Source organism: Lepidochelys kempii, chromosome 10 (assembly GCF_965140285.1).
Source record: "Lepidochelys kempii isolate rLepKem1 chromosome 10, rLepKem1.hap1, whole genome shotgun sequence".
NCBI classification, from domain to species: Eukaryota; Metazoa; Chordata; order Testudines; family Cheloniidae; genus Lepidochelys; species Lepidochelys kempii.
The window spans coordinates 76,130,712-76,151,062 of record NC_136389.1 but is presented as its reverse complement, the minus strand read 5'-3'; the positions used below and the strand labels follow the sequence as shown (position 1 = coordinate 76,151,062).

The 20,351-nt window shown below is 40.9% G+C and overlaps 1 protein-coding gene across 5 annotated transcripts in view; it reads left to right on the top strand.

The window, feature by feature from the left end:
• Window positions 1–20,351, top strand: part of IGF1R (insulin like growth factor 1 receptor) — a 309,308-nt gene that overhangs the window by 269,123 nt on the left and 19,834 nt on the right. For 4 of the 5 annotated variants that reach the window (XM_073304254.2, XM_073304257.2, XM_073304255.2 and 1 more), the window contains 2 exons: window positions 2,451–2,585; window positions 10,383–15,824. In XM_073304254.2, the coding sequence (XP_073160355.1) occupies window positions 2,451–2,585; window positions 10,383–10,749 (502 nt within the window). In that variant the 3' untranslated portion in view covers window positions 10,750–15,824. Of the gene's footprint in view, window positions 1–2,450; window positions 2,586–10,382; window positions 15,825–20,351 lie in introns of those variants that run through there. The other variant, XM_073304258.2, reaches the window with a different exon arrangement.

Sequence of the window (20,351 nt, the reverse complement as noted above, 5' to 3'; positions counted from 1 at the left end):
TCATGAAATACTCTGTCTTGTTATTTGATCTGCTTGTGAGTAAAACCGCCATTCCAGTCTGTTTTAAATAGCATATAGAGCAGACCAGATGCTATACATTAAAGACCTCCTGATATCAGGAAAATCACCTGACTCTCCTTTTCAGTGTTCAGGCTTTGAAGTTGCTTCATGCAAACAATAGTGTTTGGCTATTTTTTGTGGGTATTTTCCTTGCTTCACAAAATAGAAATACTGAGACGATTGTGACATCAGGTTCCACACTCTTGGATGCCATTTTTAGAAGCCAAATGTCAAAATGAGAAAACTGTAAATGTCCAGACAACAGGATTTATAAGCTGTCAGGTGAAATGGCAAACTGTAAAAGTGTGTCTGGAGGGTTTGAAGGGCGAGGGTTTAGTTTGGTAATTTTTTATTGTTCTTAAAGACTGAGGAATGAGGTAACTAGGGAAGACTTTTTGTTGGGCGGCAAGGAGGGGGCTAAGATCTTAAAATTAATGCAGTATCTTTTGGGAACCAGAGCCACAAAGTCTTTCTGTATGATAGATCTTTGCCATTTACAATTTCTGTTAGATCTGCTAAACTATTTTAAAGAAGCAATGCAGATTTGTTCCTTGCAATGTAATCTCTAGTGTGTAAGTAGCACTCAGGAAATAAACTCAGTAGCCCCTTTCCTGTGGCTATCAGAATAGCAGTCGGGCACCAAAAAGCGGAGCAGAGATTTTTATTTTATTTTGTTCCATGTGTAACTGCATAGTTGCAAAACCCTTTTGTCATTTCTGTTTTAAACAGGAACCCATTTTAGATATAGTGGATAATCTGAGATGTAAAAGCACTCTACCATAACTGCCTCATAATATTGAACTCTTGTTTTCACAACACAAACCTAACTGCTAGCACACAGCCCAGTAAGTTGGGCTGGGTGCAGTAGTGGTGAAAACAAGGATCTGATTTTGAAAGCATAGAATTGTTCTTCTTTGCTGCTCAACAGTGTGTAAATGAGATGACTCTTAATTCCTGTAGAGATTGTTGATATTATTGTACATCTTGATCTAATGTTAGTTTACGAAACAGACGTTTTAAGAAAATTTCTGTAGGTGCATCAGGCCATTTTAAATGTTAAGTTTTATCTTTAATTACATGAAGGAGCTGCTTAGTTCTATGTAAGCTTGTCATGGAAAAGAAACAGGACATTTTTCACAAGTGCTTTTAAATCATAATTATACTTTTCTCTATTACCTAATGAACAGCTCAGGCTACTAGATCAGCACCTTTCTCCTACTGTTCTTTTGCAGATATGTACATAGGTACCCTGTGTCTTGCAAAATGACAGTTGAGCTTCCCAAGAGGGTTTAAATGTTCGAAACCGATCTTAGTAGCACAGCGTTGGCTCTTGGTGCAAGAGGCCTGGAAAGATGTAAATTTTTGCATCCTATATGATTAAAAGCAAGCGAGTTGCATTAGATGCTGTCATGTCTCAGATATGTCTTGATGTTTGCATTGCGTCTGTAAGTTGGCATGTGGGAGAACCTAAAGCAGAGTGACAAATCGAGAAACCAGTATTCACCGAAAAGTATTCCTGTGCCACAAGCAGGTATTTATATGGAGAACAAACCATATGGCATTTGCAGGCTTACATTTTAATAGGTAGCCATGTCATGGCTGAACTGGGAAAAACTCAGACAAAATGAGGGGAAAAAAGCAGCTGCCCTCAGATGAGGGCTATGCTCGTGCATGCTTGTCTTCCTGAGCTCCCTTTCTATCCCCATTTGCTAAAAGTACCTGAATATGTGAGAGAATGAATGTCACATGAGTAGTTTTCCTTTTTTTTTTTTTTTTTTTTTTTAAAAAAACCTGTCAGGGTTACACTCATCATTTCAGGGGCCTTTCAGGCTCAGCCTCATCTGTCACCGCAGCAGTTTTATATTCAAGTGTAATTCTTAGGCTTAAAGAGTTACATGATTTTTAAGGGTTGTTTTATAATGAGTTTAGTGAAGGGCTGTCTGCTGGACAGCCCTGGACAGAGACATCCTCTAAACACAGAAACGGGACGTGAGCAGCTCTCTTCACTACTCTCTCCGCTCCACCCACTCCCACAAATGCCCCTCATACCTGAATTTGGAAGGTGCACCTGCAGAGAGAAGAATGGACAAAGCAGCTAGGCTGCCAGTCAGAGTCAAGAACAGTGCTGGTTTTTGTTGACACAGAGCCTAGATGGAGCCCCCCAAACTCATTAACATTGGGCTGCCACGTAGCTAACCGATGTCAACAGCTCTTGGTCACCACCAACTCAGAATTATAATGGTGGCTTAGCAATGAAAGTTTTCTTATCGTGTTACCAGTATCCTGAGCAGTCAAGTTGGTGAGGGTTTTTGAAGAAAACACCCTGCCATAGTCTAAACCAAAATCTTGCTTGTTTGCTTAATGCTTTTTAACTTGTAATTGTTTTCTAGGTCCTTTGGTGTTGTCCTTTGGGAAATTGCAACATTAGCAGAGCAACCATACCAAGGCATGTCCAACGAGCAAGTTCTTCGCTTCGTGATGGAGGGAGGCTTACTGGAGAAACCAGACAACTGTCCTGATATGCTGTAAGTATCTCCTGTCATCTTTATTTTTCACTTTGAGCTTGATTGCGGTGCACTCCTCTGATGTCCTCTTTAAACTGTGATGCTGAGTTACGAAGGTAAATCCAATTATTGCTATAGTGGAACACTGACATATAGATAATGTTCTAATGAGAGTGTTAGATAAAATAATTATGGGCTTGAATCTGGTGGCAGTTGAGAGACTACGTTCATGCTCTTGTGAGCTGACGGGACTGTTTTTAATTCACTGATGTGGTATAACTGTTGGAAGCATCAACAGTCTCTCTTAGAGCATCAGCCTCGTTCTGACCTCCACTGTTCATTGGTGCTGCCATGCTACATCTGTTTTGAGCCAAGTATATTTAACATGTCCCTTCTATGTAACCTCCTTTCTCCTCTCTCTTCTCCCATCTAAATCCAAATAAGCAACTATAAAGGCAGAATGAAGGATTGTTAAAATGCTCTAGCAGTGCTAGTTTCTATTTGAACTGTCTCTGTAAAGTGAACATGTGCCTTAAAGTATCTTTGCTATTAGTAAGAATCCCACATTAGCTAAACTTAAGTTCTCAAATAAGCTGCTAAAACGCTTGTTCTCTATATCCCAGGAAATATAAATTGTGTAAAATAAATGTTTCTGTTTGGGGAGATTATCCGAGTCATCTTTCTTAAACTTTTCTATTTGATTTAAAATAATGTGGTTGGATATAAAAAGAGAAAAGCAGGAGTTTGGGGCGGCTGAAATAAATTGTGAATTAATCCTCTGGAATCCAAGCTTCCTAATTCAGCATGCAGATAAAATAATGCAATAATGCTTCTTCCCAGAGCAGCTCTGGACCTATTACCACAGTTGATAGCACTCATTGCATTGAGCTCAACATTTTCTCCTCCCTTCACAATTTCCTTTCCTGTAGTCATAAAGAGAAAGAAATGTCCAAATAGCTTTATCCAGTCCTATTATCAGTGTTTAATCAAGTCTCATTGCTCCAGACTGTCTACAGCTACAACAGGCTTCAGCCTTTCGCTCTACATTGTTAAAATGCTTCTGCTGGGTTTTGTGTACAGTAGTTTCAGTTGTTCAGTCTTTTACTACTTTGATATACTTCCCAAACTAGCTTTCTGGCAGGAAATGCTGCGTCTTGCAGTTATTGAAATTTGTTGGAGGCCCACGGAAGGGATGCAATCACTTAAGGGCATCAGCTGCTTGGGATTCTTAGGAAAAGAGCCTCTGGCTGGAGGACTTGCTTTGGTTTCAGATGACAGTCAGTGTTTTGTTGTTGGAAGAGGATGGGCCGTGGGCAGTGGAAGGAGGAGGTCTGACTGCCATATGACGCCCCCATCTCACATTCTTTCCCTTCCATGATTCTGTGGAGAATTTCTGGCAGTCAGATGGCTTTGAAATTATGCTTGACATTATGGGAATTATACAGCAGGGGCTGGGCATGTGGAGGGACCTAGGTAAGGTGATCTTGTTTCAGGCAGCCCTAGGAAAGCAAGTTGTACAATGGGAATGAACTTGGCAAGGGATTTAGCTTTAGAAATTCCTCATTAACCTGGCATATGGATAGAAATTATAGAACCATAGGGTTGGAAGGGACCATAATAGGTTATCTATTCTATCCCCCCAGCACAATGAGGCAGGCTTAAATATACTGTGGTGGGAAAATCTCTCCCCCCATCCCTCCAGCTGATACCTCCTCTCCTCCAGGGGGAGAGGGAAAATAGAATCTATCCTGCCAGTTCTCCCATTCTGTCCCCTGGCAGGGACGGATGGGTGAGTGATGCTTCATAGATTGGATTGTGCATAAAGTGCCTCTGCATCTTCTAAAAGGCAGAAAATTAAAAGTGCTTTTAACTCTTGAAACTTCAGTGACTTGCCCCTCCCTCGCAGCCTGCCCTGTTTTCACGTTCAACAGACTCCCCATTGTGGTCAAATCCACGTGAAAGCACCAGAGATGTGCCCTAACTCAGCTCTACACGCAGACATTTGCTTGGCTGTCAGTGAGCCTATTCAGAGTTGCTAACTCCTTGCTGAGCCAGTTCTTCTTGTTCCCCCTCTTGCCTACGCTGCAGCCCATCAACGTGAGGTGTTGTAAAACAGTATCACCAAACAACGTCTGGGGATCACAGCCAGGGCTGATGAGTGGGGAGGAAAGAGAGGACAATGGTAAATCAGCCCTGTGGTCGGAGGGCCTCCCAAAATGTCTTAACATCTGTGTAAATAAAGCGAAATGGGAGAGGGTAGGGTCCCAGTGAATATGATGTACTGGAGCCCCAAATTTCTCTCAACAAGCCTGACCACAACCACTCCAATTAGTGAGCTCTTCCTTTTATATCACTATGGGTACACACAGAGGAGTGGTCAGTATGCAGAGATCTCTCTTCCCCCACCTTTATTCCTCCCTGTATATCAGGGGTTCTCAAACTGGGGGTCATGACCCTCGGGGTTGTGAGGTTATTAGGTGGGGGGTTGCGAGCTGTCAGCCTCCACCCCCAAACCCTGCTTCGCCTACAGTATTTATAATAGTGTTAAATATAAAAAAGTGTTTTCATTTATAAGGGGAGGTGCACTCAGAGGCTTACTGTGTGAAAGGGGTCACCAATACAAAAGTTTGAGAACCACTGCTGTATAGCCTGTTTCTGGTCATCAATGGGTATGTCAGGAAGAAGAAAATCCTTGGAAAGTACATTGGCCCAGGAATTCGGTGCTAGTCTCATTGCACATCCTCCGTTTATGCAAGGCAATTGTTGGCAAACATTCTATGAAGACCTATATCAAATGTGGGAAGTTCCTTTTTTTTGGTGGAGGGGGATAGGTGTGATGATGTTTTTCTCTCTGGTTTTGACCCTTAAGACTGGAAGGTTTTTCTTGCAAAGCATTGTGTTCCCTGGCACGTCAGCCCCACTGGGAATTGTTAGAGTGCAGCCACCACAGAGATGCATCAACTGTAATTCTGTCTGCCTGTCGATCGAAGGTATTTTAATATTCAATTCAAGGTGTCCAGGAAGCTAAGTCAGTTTGCTGCAGGAAAGTCAGTACACTTCTTCCGCTCAGCATAGTGTAGATGGCAAGCCCGGAAGAGGAGCTAGGAATGAGGCAGTATAAATGTACCACAAGACACACCTTTGTAGCCGTGGAGCCTCCTTCTCCAAATGTGTCTGTTTTGAAAGCAGCTAAAATAAAATGGTGGGTGGTTGATGTCTGAGGAGGCAACCTACATGTTTACCCTTTGGGGTAAATTGGAGCACAGTGTAGTACAAAAGCTCCCCCAAAAGGATGGAGAGGGTAAAATGCTACACAGGAAAAATCACCACGACCCTCGCTGGTTAATAATCTACTACATTAACTATCCAGATTACGGAAACACAACAGTACATGTGAGCAATGCTCAGGGCTATTTCTCTTAGACCCCCCCCACCCCCCGCCACACACACTGCAGTGTCAAAGGTTCTGAGGTTCCATCTTGTGTGGATGTTATGCTTGTATGTTTCTATGCTTTGCTACCTTCTATCAGTAGAGAGTCATTAATTTCTAGATGGATCAGAAAGGAAGGACACTTGAAGAATGTGACAAATTTTATTTTGCAGTGGGGTTTTCCCTTGTGCTCATTCAAAGACAGACCTTGTTGGGTGGCATTAGGCAGTTGCATTAGCGTTCAGAGAAGTGGAAAGTATTTGAAAAGGAGCTAAGTGCCAAAGAAATGACATTTTTAGGTGGTTGTATTTGTTTGGGTATGAGGGTGAAGGTATATTTTCCATAATGTCACACATTTGACCATACAATAGGACATGGGAGGTGGACATTAGTAATAACCTAGGAGATGTGTTGCTGCTTTTCCTCCTTTTGCCACGTAAGTAGCATCTTATATACTGCAGTTGTAATAGCAGTGCGCTGCGCGTCACACGGCAACTGTACATCAAGGAATTTTGTTACTGTTGAAGCTCCTAGTGTGTTCCCACTGGGATTTTAAAAGTTAGTTTAGTTGAGGCAGGAGGGAGAATTCTGTGTTTGAAGCAAGAATGCTTTGAACACTGGCTTCCCTCATCTGTAGCTTAGATTACCAGCCAGTTTAAACAGTTCTGATTTTTGCTTTGTCTGTGGTTATGGCTCATTTTAAAGCCAGGAGCTACCGCTTGCACCACTTAAGACAAATACAGAGGTCATTCCTGCTTTTTAGAGGATGTAGTGGGCAGCAGGATAGTAACCGCCCTTACTCTTCCTTCTAAGTTCCTAGCTGTCATCAGACCCAGTTGTAAGGAATCGACTCTGATGCATATTACAAATATATATTGAGTTAATTATGGTCTCTCGTAGTCGCTCAAAATATTAAAAAGGAATACTGCTTTTCTAGCAATTTATCTATTTAATGCCCCAGTGCAGAAAGTACAATGACTTTTGCTGCATTTCTGTGTAAGTAGACAGTAGAAAATTCATTTCAAGGACACTCAATATTCTGCTGCTTGGTGATTGCTGTAATTTCCCAGGTCTGGCTTGCCATCCCTCAGGTATTTTAAAATAAAAAGAGAGTTTTATCAGTCCATAAATTCTTCCAATTGTCTACTGGAAAGTTTTCTTGTTGAGATGGTGTAAACAAGGCCTCCAATCCCACAGAGTAAAAAAGAAGAAAAGAAAAAAAAAACCTTCCTTTTATGGGAAGTACTCTTAAGGTTTTTGATTCTGGAATGGCTTAAAAGAAACATCACATGTTCTTGTTTGTGCTGATGTCACATGGATTACTTCACTGCTTGTGGCATCTCCTTAGCATTGCCCCTAGGCCGCAGGGCTCTGAGCCAGTGAATATCCAGTGTTCTTGGCCCCAGCTGATGCTTCTATTCAGGAACATAGCAGTCAGCTGGAGAGAAAACAGCAATGAAGTATCAGAAATGGATTTTATATATTTGTGTGTGTGTGTGTGTCTAGATATAGATAGTGTGTGTGTCACAGACTTTCTCTTCCTTTGTAGGGAGGGGAAGACACACATTTTTATAAGTTGACTTCAATCTAAATATAAAGGTTTTAAAAATAAAAAAAAGTTTTTATACATATACATGTATGTTATGATGCAGCGGCTAGCAGTTTGATTTTTCGTGCTACAGATTGTTTTGCTAGATTACTTTTAGTCTTTGCATGTTAAACGGCTATAATCAGGTAGTTGATTTTTGTTCTTGATAATATCAAATTGTACCCAACAGAAATGTGTTTGTAGCTGAAAGAAACATTTCAGTGAAGATCATTTTTGTTTGGATTTAAACATTCCCCCCAAACTTGGCAGCATGCTATCTCGCTTATCTGTTTCTTTTCTCCATAGTATCAGTGCCTCCCACAAGTAAAAATAACAATAATTCTGTCTCTCTTCCTTGCTGACAAGAAGCAGATTTACTGAATGTTGATTTTGTTTCTTTTTGGAAGTATGTACCCATTACTTTGAGGGTAATAGTGCAGAAAATCCTGGGTGAAGACATGAGTGAGTGCATGAGAACTAGAAAGTGAAACTAGCGAGTCTGTTTTCCTTGCATGCAAAATATACTGCAAAAAATAAACAGTAAATTGTGAAAAGTAAGCTGGATGCTGTAAATTCTTCCATTGGGGTTAATTAGAGTTACTGGGGTATTGAGGATTACAGTGGCTTTAAGTCACCTTTGTATTGTCCCAATCCTGGGCTGCTCTGGAGACCGGAGAACATCCTAGCATAATTTAGACAAACGTTGGGGCCCTTCTAAATTATGGAGCCTCCCTGGGCTGTCCTGTGGGCCGCAGCACTGTCTGGAATCTCCACAGTACTGTTTGCTGTGGTCACATCTCAATATACCCTCCCACCTCCAGCATGCTGCTTGTGAGGGGATCCTCGGGACGCACCCTCTGACTGTCTTCCATAGTGTCCATGCTGGGAAGTAGTCCCTGCCCAGATGTGGGGGTTTAAGAGCCTGTTTACACTGCTCTGGCATGAAGGAGCCAGAGTCAGTGGTGAGGCTTTTTTAACTCGACAGTGTTTGTCTCTTTAAAAATCAAAATGTATTTCCTCGGAAATAGTTACTTTGGTAATGTATTTCAAAAGTGGATTCTCCTCCGCCCAGATAACTCTGATATTGAACCTATATAACAGGGAACACTTTTACAGGCATTTCAATTTGATTTTACTTGCTTTTGTCAGGAGTAGGTGTGAACCAAGCTTGCAGAGGGTTAAATGCCTTCTTGGACATCTGATTTATTTCTCTTTAATTCTTCATTAACTTGGGGATGTTTTACATATTGATCAAAGCCTATAGACAACATAATTTGGGGAATAGAATGCTGACTATATGATCTGGGAAATCCATGTAACAAGTCTAAAGTTTTATTTAAATAAGTCAGATCTCTGAGGATAGTCTTGTTTTAAGAGGCTTAGGCTGTTTAATGAGCATAGTTGAAATCTATGTTGGTATTAGTATGAGTAGTCTCCCCAAAACCATTGGGGGCTATCTATAAATTCTGTAATCCATTAGGGTGGACCTTAATTTTGCATGAGTGCATGTTTGAGTGTTGCAAGGAGATGGGTGATCTATGAGGGCGAAATACTGAGTTGTGTTGCATTCAAAGTGCAGACTGATCTGAGAGGAATATCCAGTCTTGCAATGTCATAAAAAAGTGCTATTTTCATTATACGTGTGTTGCATCTTGTGGTTTTGTTTTGCCAGTGTGGGATGCTGTCACAGATGAGCTGTAAAATATTACTGCATCACTGGCTAAAAGTAAAAATCAATTGAGAGTTTAAAGCAAACTGGGTTGCAACATTCAAATTTACAAGGCATTCAAGGTGATGGTTCTCTCTCTCAGAAAACATGGTGTCACCTTTTTACTTTCCAGGAGTTTGACATGGTATGGTTTTTCTTTTTCTTTTTTCTTTTTTTTTTATTGAAGGCCAGACTTATGAGACAGGGGATTATATGTGTGAAAGCGTTGACTCTGAAAAGTACCAACTAGTCGAAGTAGTTAATTGTCTGAATGTGATCTCTGTGTGACATTGTGGCAAAGAGGACCAACCGTCTTTGAATGAAACAGGGGAAAGTTGAGTAGAGGTGGAGAGATGATATATGGTATTGATGAGAGTGCTACTGGTGTCCATAACGTACAAAAAGTATTGAAAAATTGGAGACGATTCAGATAAGCACTGCAAAAAGGAGTGCATATTTGGGAAAACACTGTGCAGTGAAAGACGTAAAGACGTCCTGCAAAAAGACGTCAGTCTGTTTAGCTTCTCTGTCCATTTTAGGTGATTTCTTCCTCATTCTTCCTTTAATCAAGATTGAATGTTTCTCTAAATATATGCTCTAATCCAATCATCATTTATTGGACTCTATGCAGGAATTACTGGCTGACATGTCAGTGGCCTGTGGTGTTCAGGAGGGCAGACTAGACAATTACAGTGGTCCTTTCTGGCCTTTACAATTTAATAAACTATCTTCTTCATAACTTTGGTGCAGATAATCTGCCTGAATCGCTCCCGTATCCTATAGCATATTCAAACTTGCCCATTCGAAACTGGGGCGGGGGGAGCCAGGTTGTAACTCCACCGAGGGTATTTCTGGTTTTAGGAGACTTGTACTCTTAGTGTTGTATTTCATATTATGAATACTTTTGTTCAGTGCAATTAAGCAATGGGACCTGTGCAATGGCAGGATGTGGCTGCAGTGTGAAAAGTCAGAATGGAGTGTATTTCAGGGTTCAAAAAGGACTTATGTAAATATATCAAATTGCATATGCGTATTATTTTGCTAGGATTTTTTTGTTTTTATGGTGGTTTTTTTTTCCTTTTTTCATTCCAGGTTTGAGTTGATGCGGATGTGCTGGCAGTACAACCCCAAGATGAGGCCCTCCTTCCTGGAAATAATCAGCAGCATTAAGGATGAGCTGGATCCAGGATTCAAAGAGGTCTCCTTCTTCTACAGTGAAGAGAACAAGCCTCCAGACACCGAGGAACTCGATCTGGAGACTGAAAACATGGAGAGCATTCCTTTAGATCCCTCCTCCACCCTCCAACCCACTGACAAGCACTCAGGACATAAAGCTGAGAACGGCCCAGGCGTGGTGGTGCTGCGGGCCAGCTTTGAGGAGAGACAGCCGTACGCACACATGAACGGGGGACGCAAGAATGAACGGGCCTTACCTTTGCCCCAGTCTTCGGCCTGCTGATCCTTAAAACCCAGAATCTCACAAACACACACACACATTGGGGGAAGAAAGAAAGAAAAGAAAATATATTCAAAAGCCTACTGTACCTCAGTGGATCTTCAGAACTGCCATAGCTGCACATGGGAGAATCCTCTTTTCAGTAAACACGTTAGTTTTTCTTTGTTCAATATGCAAGCAGATGTTTATTTCAGTAAAGGACTCCGTTCAGTGGGGCGCACAGTCATCCTTTTAAAACTCTAATGTTAACACTTAATAGCAACAGAAAACTTGAGATCTGATGTGTCTCTTCTCTCTCTCTCTCTCTCTCTCTCTTTCTTTCTGCTTCATAATGGGAAACATATCTGCGTGCAAGTTCAACCATACAGCACTTCTATCAGATCAAAGAAATTGCAGGCCAGGTGGCTCCCCGTTAGCCTTTGCAAGCACCTGCTTAACACTGTAGGTCTTTATAAAGACAGAAAGAAGAAAAGAAAAAAAGACTGGATTTTTAATGTTACTCTAACCTTTTTAGGAACACATAAAAGAATTAAAAAAGGGCCATCATTCGTCCAAGGTTGTTACCATTTTCAACGCTGCCAAATTTTGCCAAAAAACTGAACTTTTTTGGGGTGGTGGTGGTTTTGTTTCATGGGGTGGGGGGGTGTTTGTTTTTGTAGGCTTGGAAGGAGCACAGTAATCAACTGCTCCATTTAAAAGAGATACTGACCAATACACTCCATTCAATCATACACTGGTATTTTAAAAAAATCAGATTGTCTAGATCTTTTTTTCAACTGGACAAAACGTGATTTGTTTTCTCATGATGGAGAGGAAAGGGGGGCAGGGTTTAGAAACAGCCTTCCCCCCATCCACCCTCCCCCACCAAGAATTCTGGACAAAACTGGCAGTGGTGAGCCAAATATCACACACACATACACACACTCTGTCTCTCTCTGTCTCGTACACTCTATATATACTTCGTGCAAAAAGTCGACCGCACGCCAAAAACAGCAAACCAGCCTGAAATGAACCGGAAGGGATCTCCATCATTGCAGCCTGCCCTCCTTCTCAGACTAGCAGGAAAACACATGTCGAAACAAAAATTGGAGAAGACAAAAAAGCGGTAACGGATTCAAGTATACGACGCTTTGTTGACCTTTTCTCTCTGTTATTAGACTTCTCGAAGGGTTAAGACTTCTCGAAGGGTCTTGCAGTTCTATGTTAGACCATGGATCATTTGCATACACATTGTCTTTTGTGTCACTTTTATAACTTTTTTACGGTTCAGATACTCATCTATATGTCTGTACAGAAAAAAGCTGCTATTTTTTTTGTTCTTTATCTTTGTGGATTTAATCTATGAAAACCTTCAGGTCTGCCCTCCTTCCCTTCCCCCCACTCCAACAAATTTCTTATGCTTTGTACTATAGTGTGTAACTTTTACTTCCTTCTTCCTAGTAATTGATCCCTGTAACATGATTTGCCATGAACTGTTTAATGGCTTTTTATAAATACATTTCCTCCTTTTTTTTTTTTTTTTCCCCATTAGTTGTTTTACAACATCTTGGCTGTGTGGGATACAGAGCTGTTGAAGGGACTGGGGGAGAAGGGGTAATTAACCAGTAGCACTCCAGGGGTGCTTTGGTAGTGGTGGTTTTAACCACACCCTCCCTCCCTCCGCTAACCTCTGCCCATGCAGCACGCGAGTCTGTTACAGTGCAAGGCACGATACAAACTCAGGTCAGAAAAAAAAAGGTTACCTATTGAGTACATTCTTGTTCAGTGTTCATATTCATCGTTGTACAAGAGTCAGACCCCACTCCTTCCTTTGCCTCTTACTTTGGTTGTGACACACGCATATATATATATTTTTTTAATTGTTGGGTACAACAGCGGACACCAGGCTTTTGGGTCTCTATTTTTTAAAATGAATATTTTAACCCTTCCATCCCATGAACAACAGCTGTGTTTAGTCTACATCAGTTGAGCTGTCCGTGCCAGGCGTTTTTATGTAGATGGCCATTCAACGTTCTGATCTAGCAGACCTCAGCTACTAGGTCTTCTCATTAGAAGATGTTGAAAGGCCACATTTCTGGGCTGCACCTTGTTCAAGATCCCATCCGCCGACCACCCCCCACCCCCCCGTTTGCCAGCAACCTCGATGATAGCATGCTGTGGAGATCATGCAGGGAGGATGAGAGTGCCCTCAAGTGGGTAGGGGCCACCAGGTTTGCTAGCAAACAGTTAAATGCAGCAGCTGTGGAAACGTGTACAAATACAAGCTTGTTGCTCAGACCATAGACCAAACTTCAGCACAAAAGAGAATAGTAGCTTGCTTGTTTGGCAGAGGAAGCTTTATGAATGTGGTGGGCAAGGAGGCAGGGTTTAAGGAGGGTGTGGTGGGGGCCATGATGTAAGTCTAAAATAAAGGAGCCATAACAGTTGCTCATCTAAAGTTAGTTATAGCATCTAACCTCTTGTTTAGCACTGATCCAACCAAATGATGGCAGTAAAGAGGTTGTTCTGGGATGGAAATGTTAACTTTTTTTGAGTAAGAACAAAGAATTAAAATATACTGATTGCTCGTTGTGACTGGAGATTAAAAAAAAAAATGTTTGTAGTGCTTTTTGCTTGTGTAGTTTTAGGTCCCACTATCTTCTCTTGCCTCTGTCCCATAGTTATTTTTCCCTTTAAAGAAAAGACAAAAAAAAAAAAAAAAGAAGTTAATTAAGAAGGTATTCTATGTAGGATTTTTTTATTTATTTTTGTGATATCAGTTTAAATCACTGTAGAGATGCCCCATAATAAATTTAAATACTGAGATAAGGGTTTTCAAGTATGACAGGGGGACAGTTTTTGATTTTTTTTCAAACATTTATCTACCTCACTCTTATTTTTTTATATGTGTATATATAAAAAAAAATACATCTCACATTTCTCAGCAGCCGATAGAAATGCCGTTGATACTGGTAACTTCTCACTCACTCTACAAACCACATACTCTAGGTTTTGGAGAGAAGCGGTCGCTACTTTTCCCAAAGGGTCACTTCAGAGGGTTCTCATGTTATTTTATAGCAGTTTGCCCTTTTTTGGTAGCATTTTTAAGATTTATGTTGTGGGGCGGGGAGGAGACTCACCTGAGAATTGTTTGACTTAAGACCACCATTCTTCAAGGAGTCTTGGAAGCTGTGAAATGCCCTGACCTTGCAGTCATAGTTCAGCAAATCGCTATACGTTCTGCTGAGTTGGGGGAGAGCTGACAGCTGTATGGGGATTAATGATGGTATTTGATGAAATTCATTATGGAAGCCAATTGTTTACCATATTTGAAAGTCTAGGGTTGTTAAAATGAAATAAACGGCCTTTCGGTTAATCCTTAAGAGTGGGGCTAAGTCATTCTTGCCAATTTTTCTCAGATGCCACAAGCACCAAAAGGACATTTGACTGAATCAGCACCTAAAAAGAACTTGGAGCATACAGCAGTAGCATTGCTGTCTTGACCAAATCAAACAGGGCAAAAATATCACAGGCTACCTGATAACACTAGACTGCGTTTAAAATGTGGGGTCTTTACATTTGCTACTTCTGTTTGGCAAGAGCCCTGATTTCTCAAAACTAAACGTTAAATGGGAAATTTGAATGTGCCAGTAGAAATCCAGTCCCTCCCAACCCCCTCTCTACACATACTTCATCACTCTGGATTCTGATGGACCAGCCGTCAAATTCTGACTTCCCTCTGACAGTGCTTAACTGGTTTACAAGCATACAGCACTAACATAACACAAGCCCGCCATTAACACAATGTATAATGTTTCTCTTTTTTTCTGATTCTGGCAGCTGTTCATGCAGGTGTTAGTTGTGGTATCTGAATAATGTGGCGCTTGGATACTTTGAGATGTACATGGCCTCTTGAATATACAGTGCTGCGGTTAAGTATGACAGAGTTTGTCTTTGGAAGGAGCGTTTCTCCCTAACACCAGAAAAAGCCGACAACATTTCAGATTGACTGGGTTTCCTTTTTGTTTTTTAATTTCCCTAATTTGACAGTGACCTTTTGGTGTAGTGACTGCTCTTCTCTCTTGCACATACTGATTTCCACAACTGGAGATCCTCAGATCTTTCAGCTGGCTATGAGGGTTTTGTTAAAACTGTCCAAGTTAATGTTTTTGGGTTTTTATTTTTAATTGTTATATAGGTGGTTTAAAAAATATATTAGGAAAAAACACTAACAATATAGTACCCCATCGTAATAAACATTTCAAAAGCACTTAAATGAGAGGCAGTCATGTGACTAAACGAAGTATGCACATGTGATGACAAAGTCAGTTCTCTTGGACCAAACCACCTTCACAAGTACCATTGTATTCTCTGCTCACAATTCTAGCCTAATTCCATGTTGGTTTCTACAGCATTTTGTTGTTGTTTTTTATGCATTCTGAATAGCTTTATCTGCCTGGGTTTTTCATGCAGATCTCCCTTTAACAGTAAATAAGATTGTGTATGTGAACAATGGAGAATTAACGGCTTGATATTGGCATAAAATGGCGAATTATGCTTCCTTTTCCTGAGAGACCACTGGCTTGCTGATATGGAGAATTTAGAACTTCCGCTGTGTTTGACTAAAACTGTAGTAGTCCCATTTCTGAGCATGATTGATTAAAAAAACAAAAACCCACCCAACCTGCAAAACAAGCGTTCTGACAAATGGTACCAAGATATCAGTAACAAACTGGCATCACTAAGGGAGCAAGAAAGTTTGATTTAAGTATGTGGGCCATTCTTCTCATCTGACTTTGTCATCATTAAATTTTTCAGTGGTACAGACGGTGGTTTGGTTGCAAAGGAAGGTGACTATTGTATAAATACAGAAGCATCACATGCTTGGTACTAAGTATGATATTCTTTTTGTTGGGGTAATAGACTAGACACAGAAGCCGAGTATGATGCAAAACTTGAGGCCAGCACATGTTCCACCAAGCCTCTTTCTCGGTGTGATGCCTCCGTTCTTTAAAGCTGGTTCTAAGTGATGTATGACTCTAGATGTGTTTGCACTGATGCTCCTGTTGGTGTCAATAAAAAGCCCAGTTTGCCCAGGATGACTGGTCACCAGATGGAACTGCTATTAGATCCTCTGGGAACTGCTGAGGGGTGTTAAGTACAACCCAAGCCTAAATGAATGACGGTCCTGTTGTTGGTATACATATATGTATATTTTAAAAACCCTTTTCATTCCAGTAGTACAAGTAACACTTTCTTCTGTTACTCTTTTTATTTTGTTTGTCAACAATGTATTTAATCACTGGGCTAAGCAACAATGGGGGAAAGTGCAAGAGATCCACTCCTTATTAACCAGTGAAAGCCAGATATTGCAGGTCTACTACTCTATGTAGTTGATGCAAACAGTAATTACAAATAAAGGATGATGTAGATTAAACATTAATTGCCAGAGGTGCTGAAGATACAGAACTGTGAGTAGTCAGGGGCTCAGCGAGTCCCTCGGTCCAGAAGACCAGTGGTTCTGAGTAAAGGCATTTAAATTACTTGTTTGTGCTTTTAAGAAACTCAACCGGGTCACTTGGAATTGAGAATGGTCGTGAGGAGAGATGAGAACAAAGGATGGAAATACATATTCACACAGGCACAGGGCTTGGCAGAAGTTTGCGATCGTTCCAGAGCTTGGTATGTGGGACAGCATCAAGGCTCAGGCATCATCATTCTAATCATTTGGTACTTGTAAATAAACCTCTTAATTTCCCAGCTGTGGAGGTAAATTCATTGGAGGTTTACAGAGGTCATTGGTCAATATGAATTGCTGTGCATCAGCTCTCAGTCAGTGTGTTTTGCAAGTACCATATGACTATCGATAGTATGTGTGCATGTGCGAATGGTCATCTTTTTTGTATGCATTATGTTGATTAGTAATCCATTAGCATTTTCAATAGGGCTTTTAAGTCCAGTAGATTACGGGTAGTCAGTTGACGAAGATCTGGTTTACAAGAACTAATTAAATGTTTCATTGCATTTTGTAAGTACATGGAAGAATAATACATAGAATAATTTTATAAAATGTTTGTAGTTTATAAATGCCTATAAAATAATTTAAAGGCACTTTCCTGTGTCCGTGTGTGTGTGTGTATGTTTGTATATGATCAGGGTTTTTTTTTTTGATGGTACCAGTTTACTAGCTAGCTTTATAATATGCCAAAAAGGATCATTAACTTGCCCAACTCATGGTTCATCCCTTTCCCCCCAAGCTTTGTGTCCCGGTGTACAGTAAATAAATTAAATAAAGAGTTTGGGAAAATGTTCTGTATCTTCAGTATCCTGGTCTTCCAGAACCCTCTGGTTTGGGTGGGATCATCTTAACTGGTCATTTCACTTTACTGTATAGTGCAGTTAATGGATTGAAAGAACCTCATTGGTTACGGAAACAGAATAGGTATTGCTGCTAAGCAGTCTTAGTTGTTATTCAGTACCGGTTTTTCTTATTGTTGCCAGGGTTGAAGGATGTGACTGCGTAATAGACAGCATGATGAAAGGCAGTTTTCAAAGTTATCATTGAATAAAATAAAACTATGTTTACAGATTTCTTATCACTTCAAATCCGATGGTTTTGTGCAGCCTATACAAGTTATGTAGATATCTAGCATCATTAGAGCTTTGTTGAGATGAACAAGGAAGGGTCCCTATTTATTTTTATTTAAGTAAGAATACCGAAGATCTTTCTTTCCCCTTCTCCCCCCAAATTAGACTGAACATTTCCCCTCCCCTACCTTTTGAAGGTTATGGATGGTTTAGATGCCTTTGAGAATTATCTTTCTGTTTTCTAAACCAGTGAGGTTTGAGTTGAAAGGATTGGCCAGAGTATGTCTACCTCTGGGACAAAAACAAAACTAGAAAGCGCTATGGAACTGATGCATTTGCAAATACAACATTTATCAAGTTTTCTTGTTTAAAAAAGCTTTTTTTAAAAAAAAATTAAAACAGTAATAACATGGCCAATTTATTACATTAAAAAAGACTTGCTGTGTATAAATTATTCCTAAAGAAATTCCTGTGTTTATATTAAAATGAATCAGTAGATGATAAAAAATTTCAAAATGTTTTTGTATATTCTGTTGTAAGAATTTATTCCTGTTATTGCGATATACTCCGGATTCTTTACATTATGAAAAAAAGGAAACTTTGTCTATTTTGAATGGCTGAAGCTAAGGCTCCTTTAGTTTCTCTTACTCTGCTTTTTTCTAGTAGTTACAGTACTACATGATTTAAGTTAAATAAAATAATTCTGTATGCATTTGTCTGTCTTCTGATTTTTGTTATTTGCTAGCCCAAACTTAAGCAAAGAAAGTATAGTCCCAGAAAACTAAAAATTCCACCTCTCCTACATTTGATAGCCTGCCCCCTACAGTTTTTCTGGTGGGTTTTTTTATTATTTTATTTTATTTTTATTTAAGGTATCACATCTGTTTAGTGCAGGCATCGGCAACCTTTGGCATGCGGCCTGCTAGGGAAATCCACTGGCGGGCCGGGACGGTTTATTTACCTGCAGGTTCAGCTGATTGCAGCTCCCTGACCGCAGTTCGCCATTCCAGGCCAATGGGGTCTGTGGGAAGGGCAGCCAACGCATCCCTCGGCCTGCGCCACTTCCCACAACCCCCGTTGGCCTGGAACAGTGAACCGTGGCAGTGGGATCTACGATTGGCTGAACCTGCGGTCGCTGCCGGTAAACAAACCGTCCCAGGCCTCATGCCAAAAGTTGCCAATCCCTGGTTTAGCGTCTAAGTGCTAGGCCTTCCCTGTTCGAGTTCCAGACAGCGTCACTGAGCTTGATTGTTGAAGCCCCAGAAGACTTTGAGTCCTTTATTTGTGGAGGTTGTAGGCTCCTTTGAAGGAGGCAAGATGCTGATTTCTTTGAAGGAAGCATATGTTCAGCCACTGCTCAAAGCCATCTCTAGACACTGGCAGTCTAATTATCAACCAGTACCTAAGTGCATTTTCTACTAAGACTATGAAAAAGGTTATGGCAAGACAGCTGTTGGTATCTTCATGCTTTTGACTCATTTGACCCTTGTAATTCAGGGTTTACAACACAGACTGCATTTAATGGCATGATAATCATAGCTTGGAGTTGGATAAAGATCAGGTCTCTGTGCTGATACATCTATCTGCTGTCTTTGTCACTGAGGAGATGTTGATATGGTACTGGCTGAGAGGGCTGGCCTGCTTTTAGGTTGTTTCTATATCTTTCCTTTGGAGAAATCCCAGAGGGTCCAATTGGGTGATTCCTCTCCTGCCCCAATGGCTGTTTCTTGAAGGGTATGTCATGGCTGTTTGGTCTCCCCTCTTATTCAGCGTGTATGTGAAGCCATTAGTGAGGTTACCAAGGAGAATATGGGCTGAGCTGCTTTGAGTGCAACAGTGACACCCTACTTCATGCCTCTGTCCTGTCCAGTCCAGAGAGTGTAGTATGGAAGTGTATTTTAATGTGTTTGGCTGTGCGTGAGACATGGATGAGAGCAGTGAAAGGATTTGGCTGAAAGCATGTCACTGTTGTTACCAAGGGATCTGCTTTGATTTCCAGCTGCTTTTGATGATCTAAGGGCAGCAATGACCAAGACTCCTCTTTCCATCCATGTAGCTAAGAGGTCATTCTTTCCTCTTGCGTGCAGATCGTCTTACCATGATCTGGTGTGAGACTGGATTCCAGCAATGCTTGTCTTGAGAAATGACCCCTTTAAATTCATCCAGAAGCTGAAACTAGAGTAGAATGCAGCAGCTTGCTTTTTAAATGGGATTGTCTGCCATGACAACGCATGCAGCCCTGGTGTTGCCCTTGCTCCGTGAGTTGCCCTTCCTGTGGGAATGTAAGCTGTTGGGTTTTGATCTATAAAGCCCTGAATGGCCTGGGACCATCTGACCTCAAAGTCTCTTTCCCCCATGCTATACTATGTATAAGTTTTTTCATTTACAGCATGGACACCTAGAGCATGGGGTAAGTGTTCTTTTCTTGTGATTGAAATCCAGTTTAATAACGGTGGTGGTGGTTGTTGCCAAATTGGAAAAATCCATTTTCGGTTGTAATCCCTAATTCATCAGAAGACGTTTAGAGTCTGCTTTGATGCGCAGGCACACAATACCAGCAATGAATGATACCATCTCCTTTGTGCCAAAAGACAGCTCTCTCCCTAAAAACACGCTGACTAAGCCTTTCAAAGGTGCTTCCTGCTAATGCATCCTGAAAGCAAATGCAAGGGTCACTGCTGAAAAGCTCTGAGTTTTTGAGGAGGGGACAGTAGTTTGGCACATAAAGGTAAACTGCTGTGCGTGTGTGTGTGTGAGGGAGGGGTGATTTTAAAGGTCCACAAGATGGGAGCATTGCATGTGATTCTCATCCACAAGTGAGAGCTTTTGTATGGCTGATCTATTCTTCTGGGCTTCAGGGGAAAAATTCTCCCTTGTGTGTATATGAAGTTGTAATTTTGTATGGTTGTAATCATGCACATCACCTCAGTTTTTTTATGTAAGCTGTATGAAGTCTACCTGCATATCTGACATCAGGAACAAACTTTCAACGTGCTTTTTAAAGCACTTTGTATCTTGACATTTCATTTCCCAAGTCT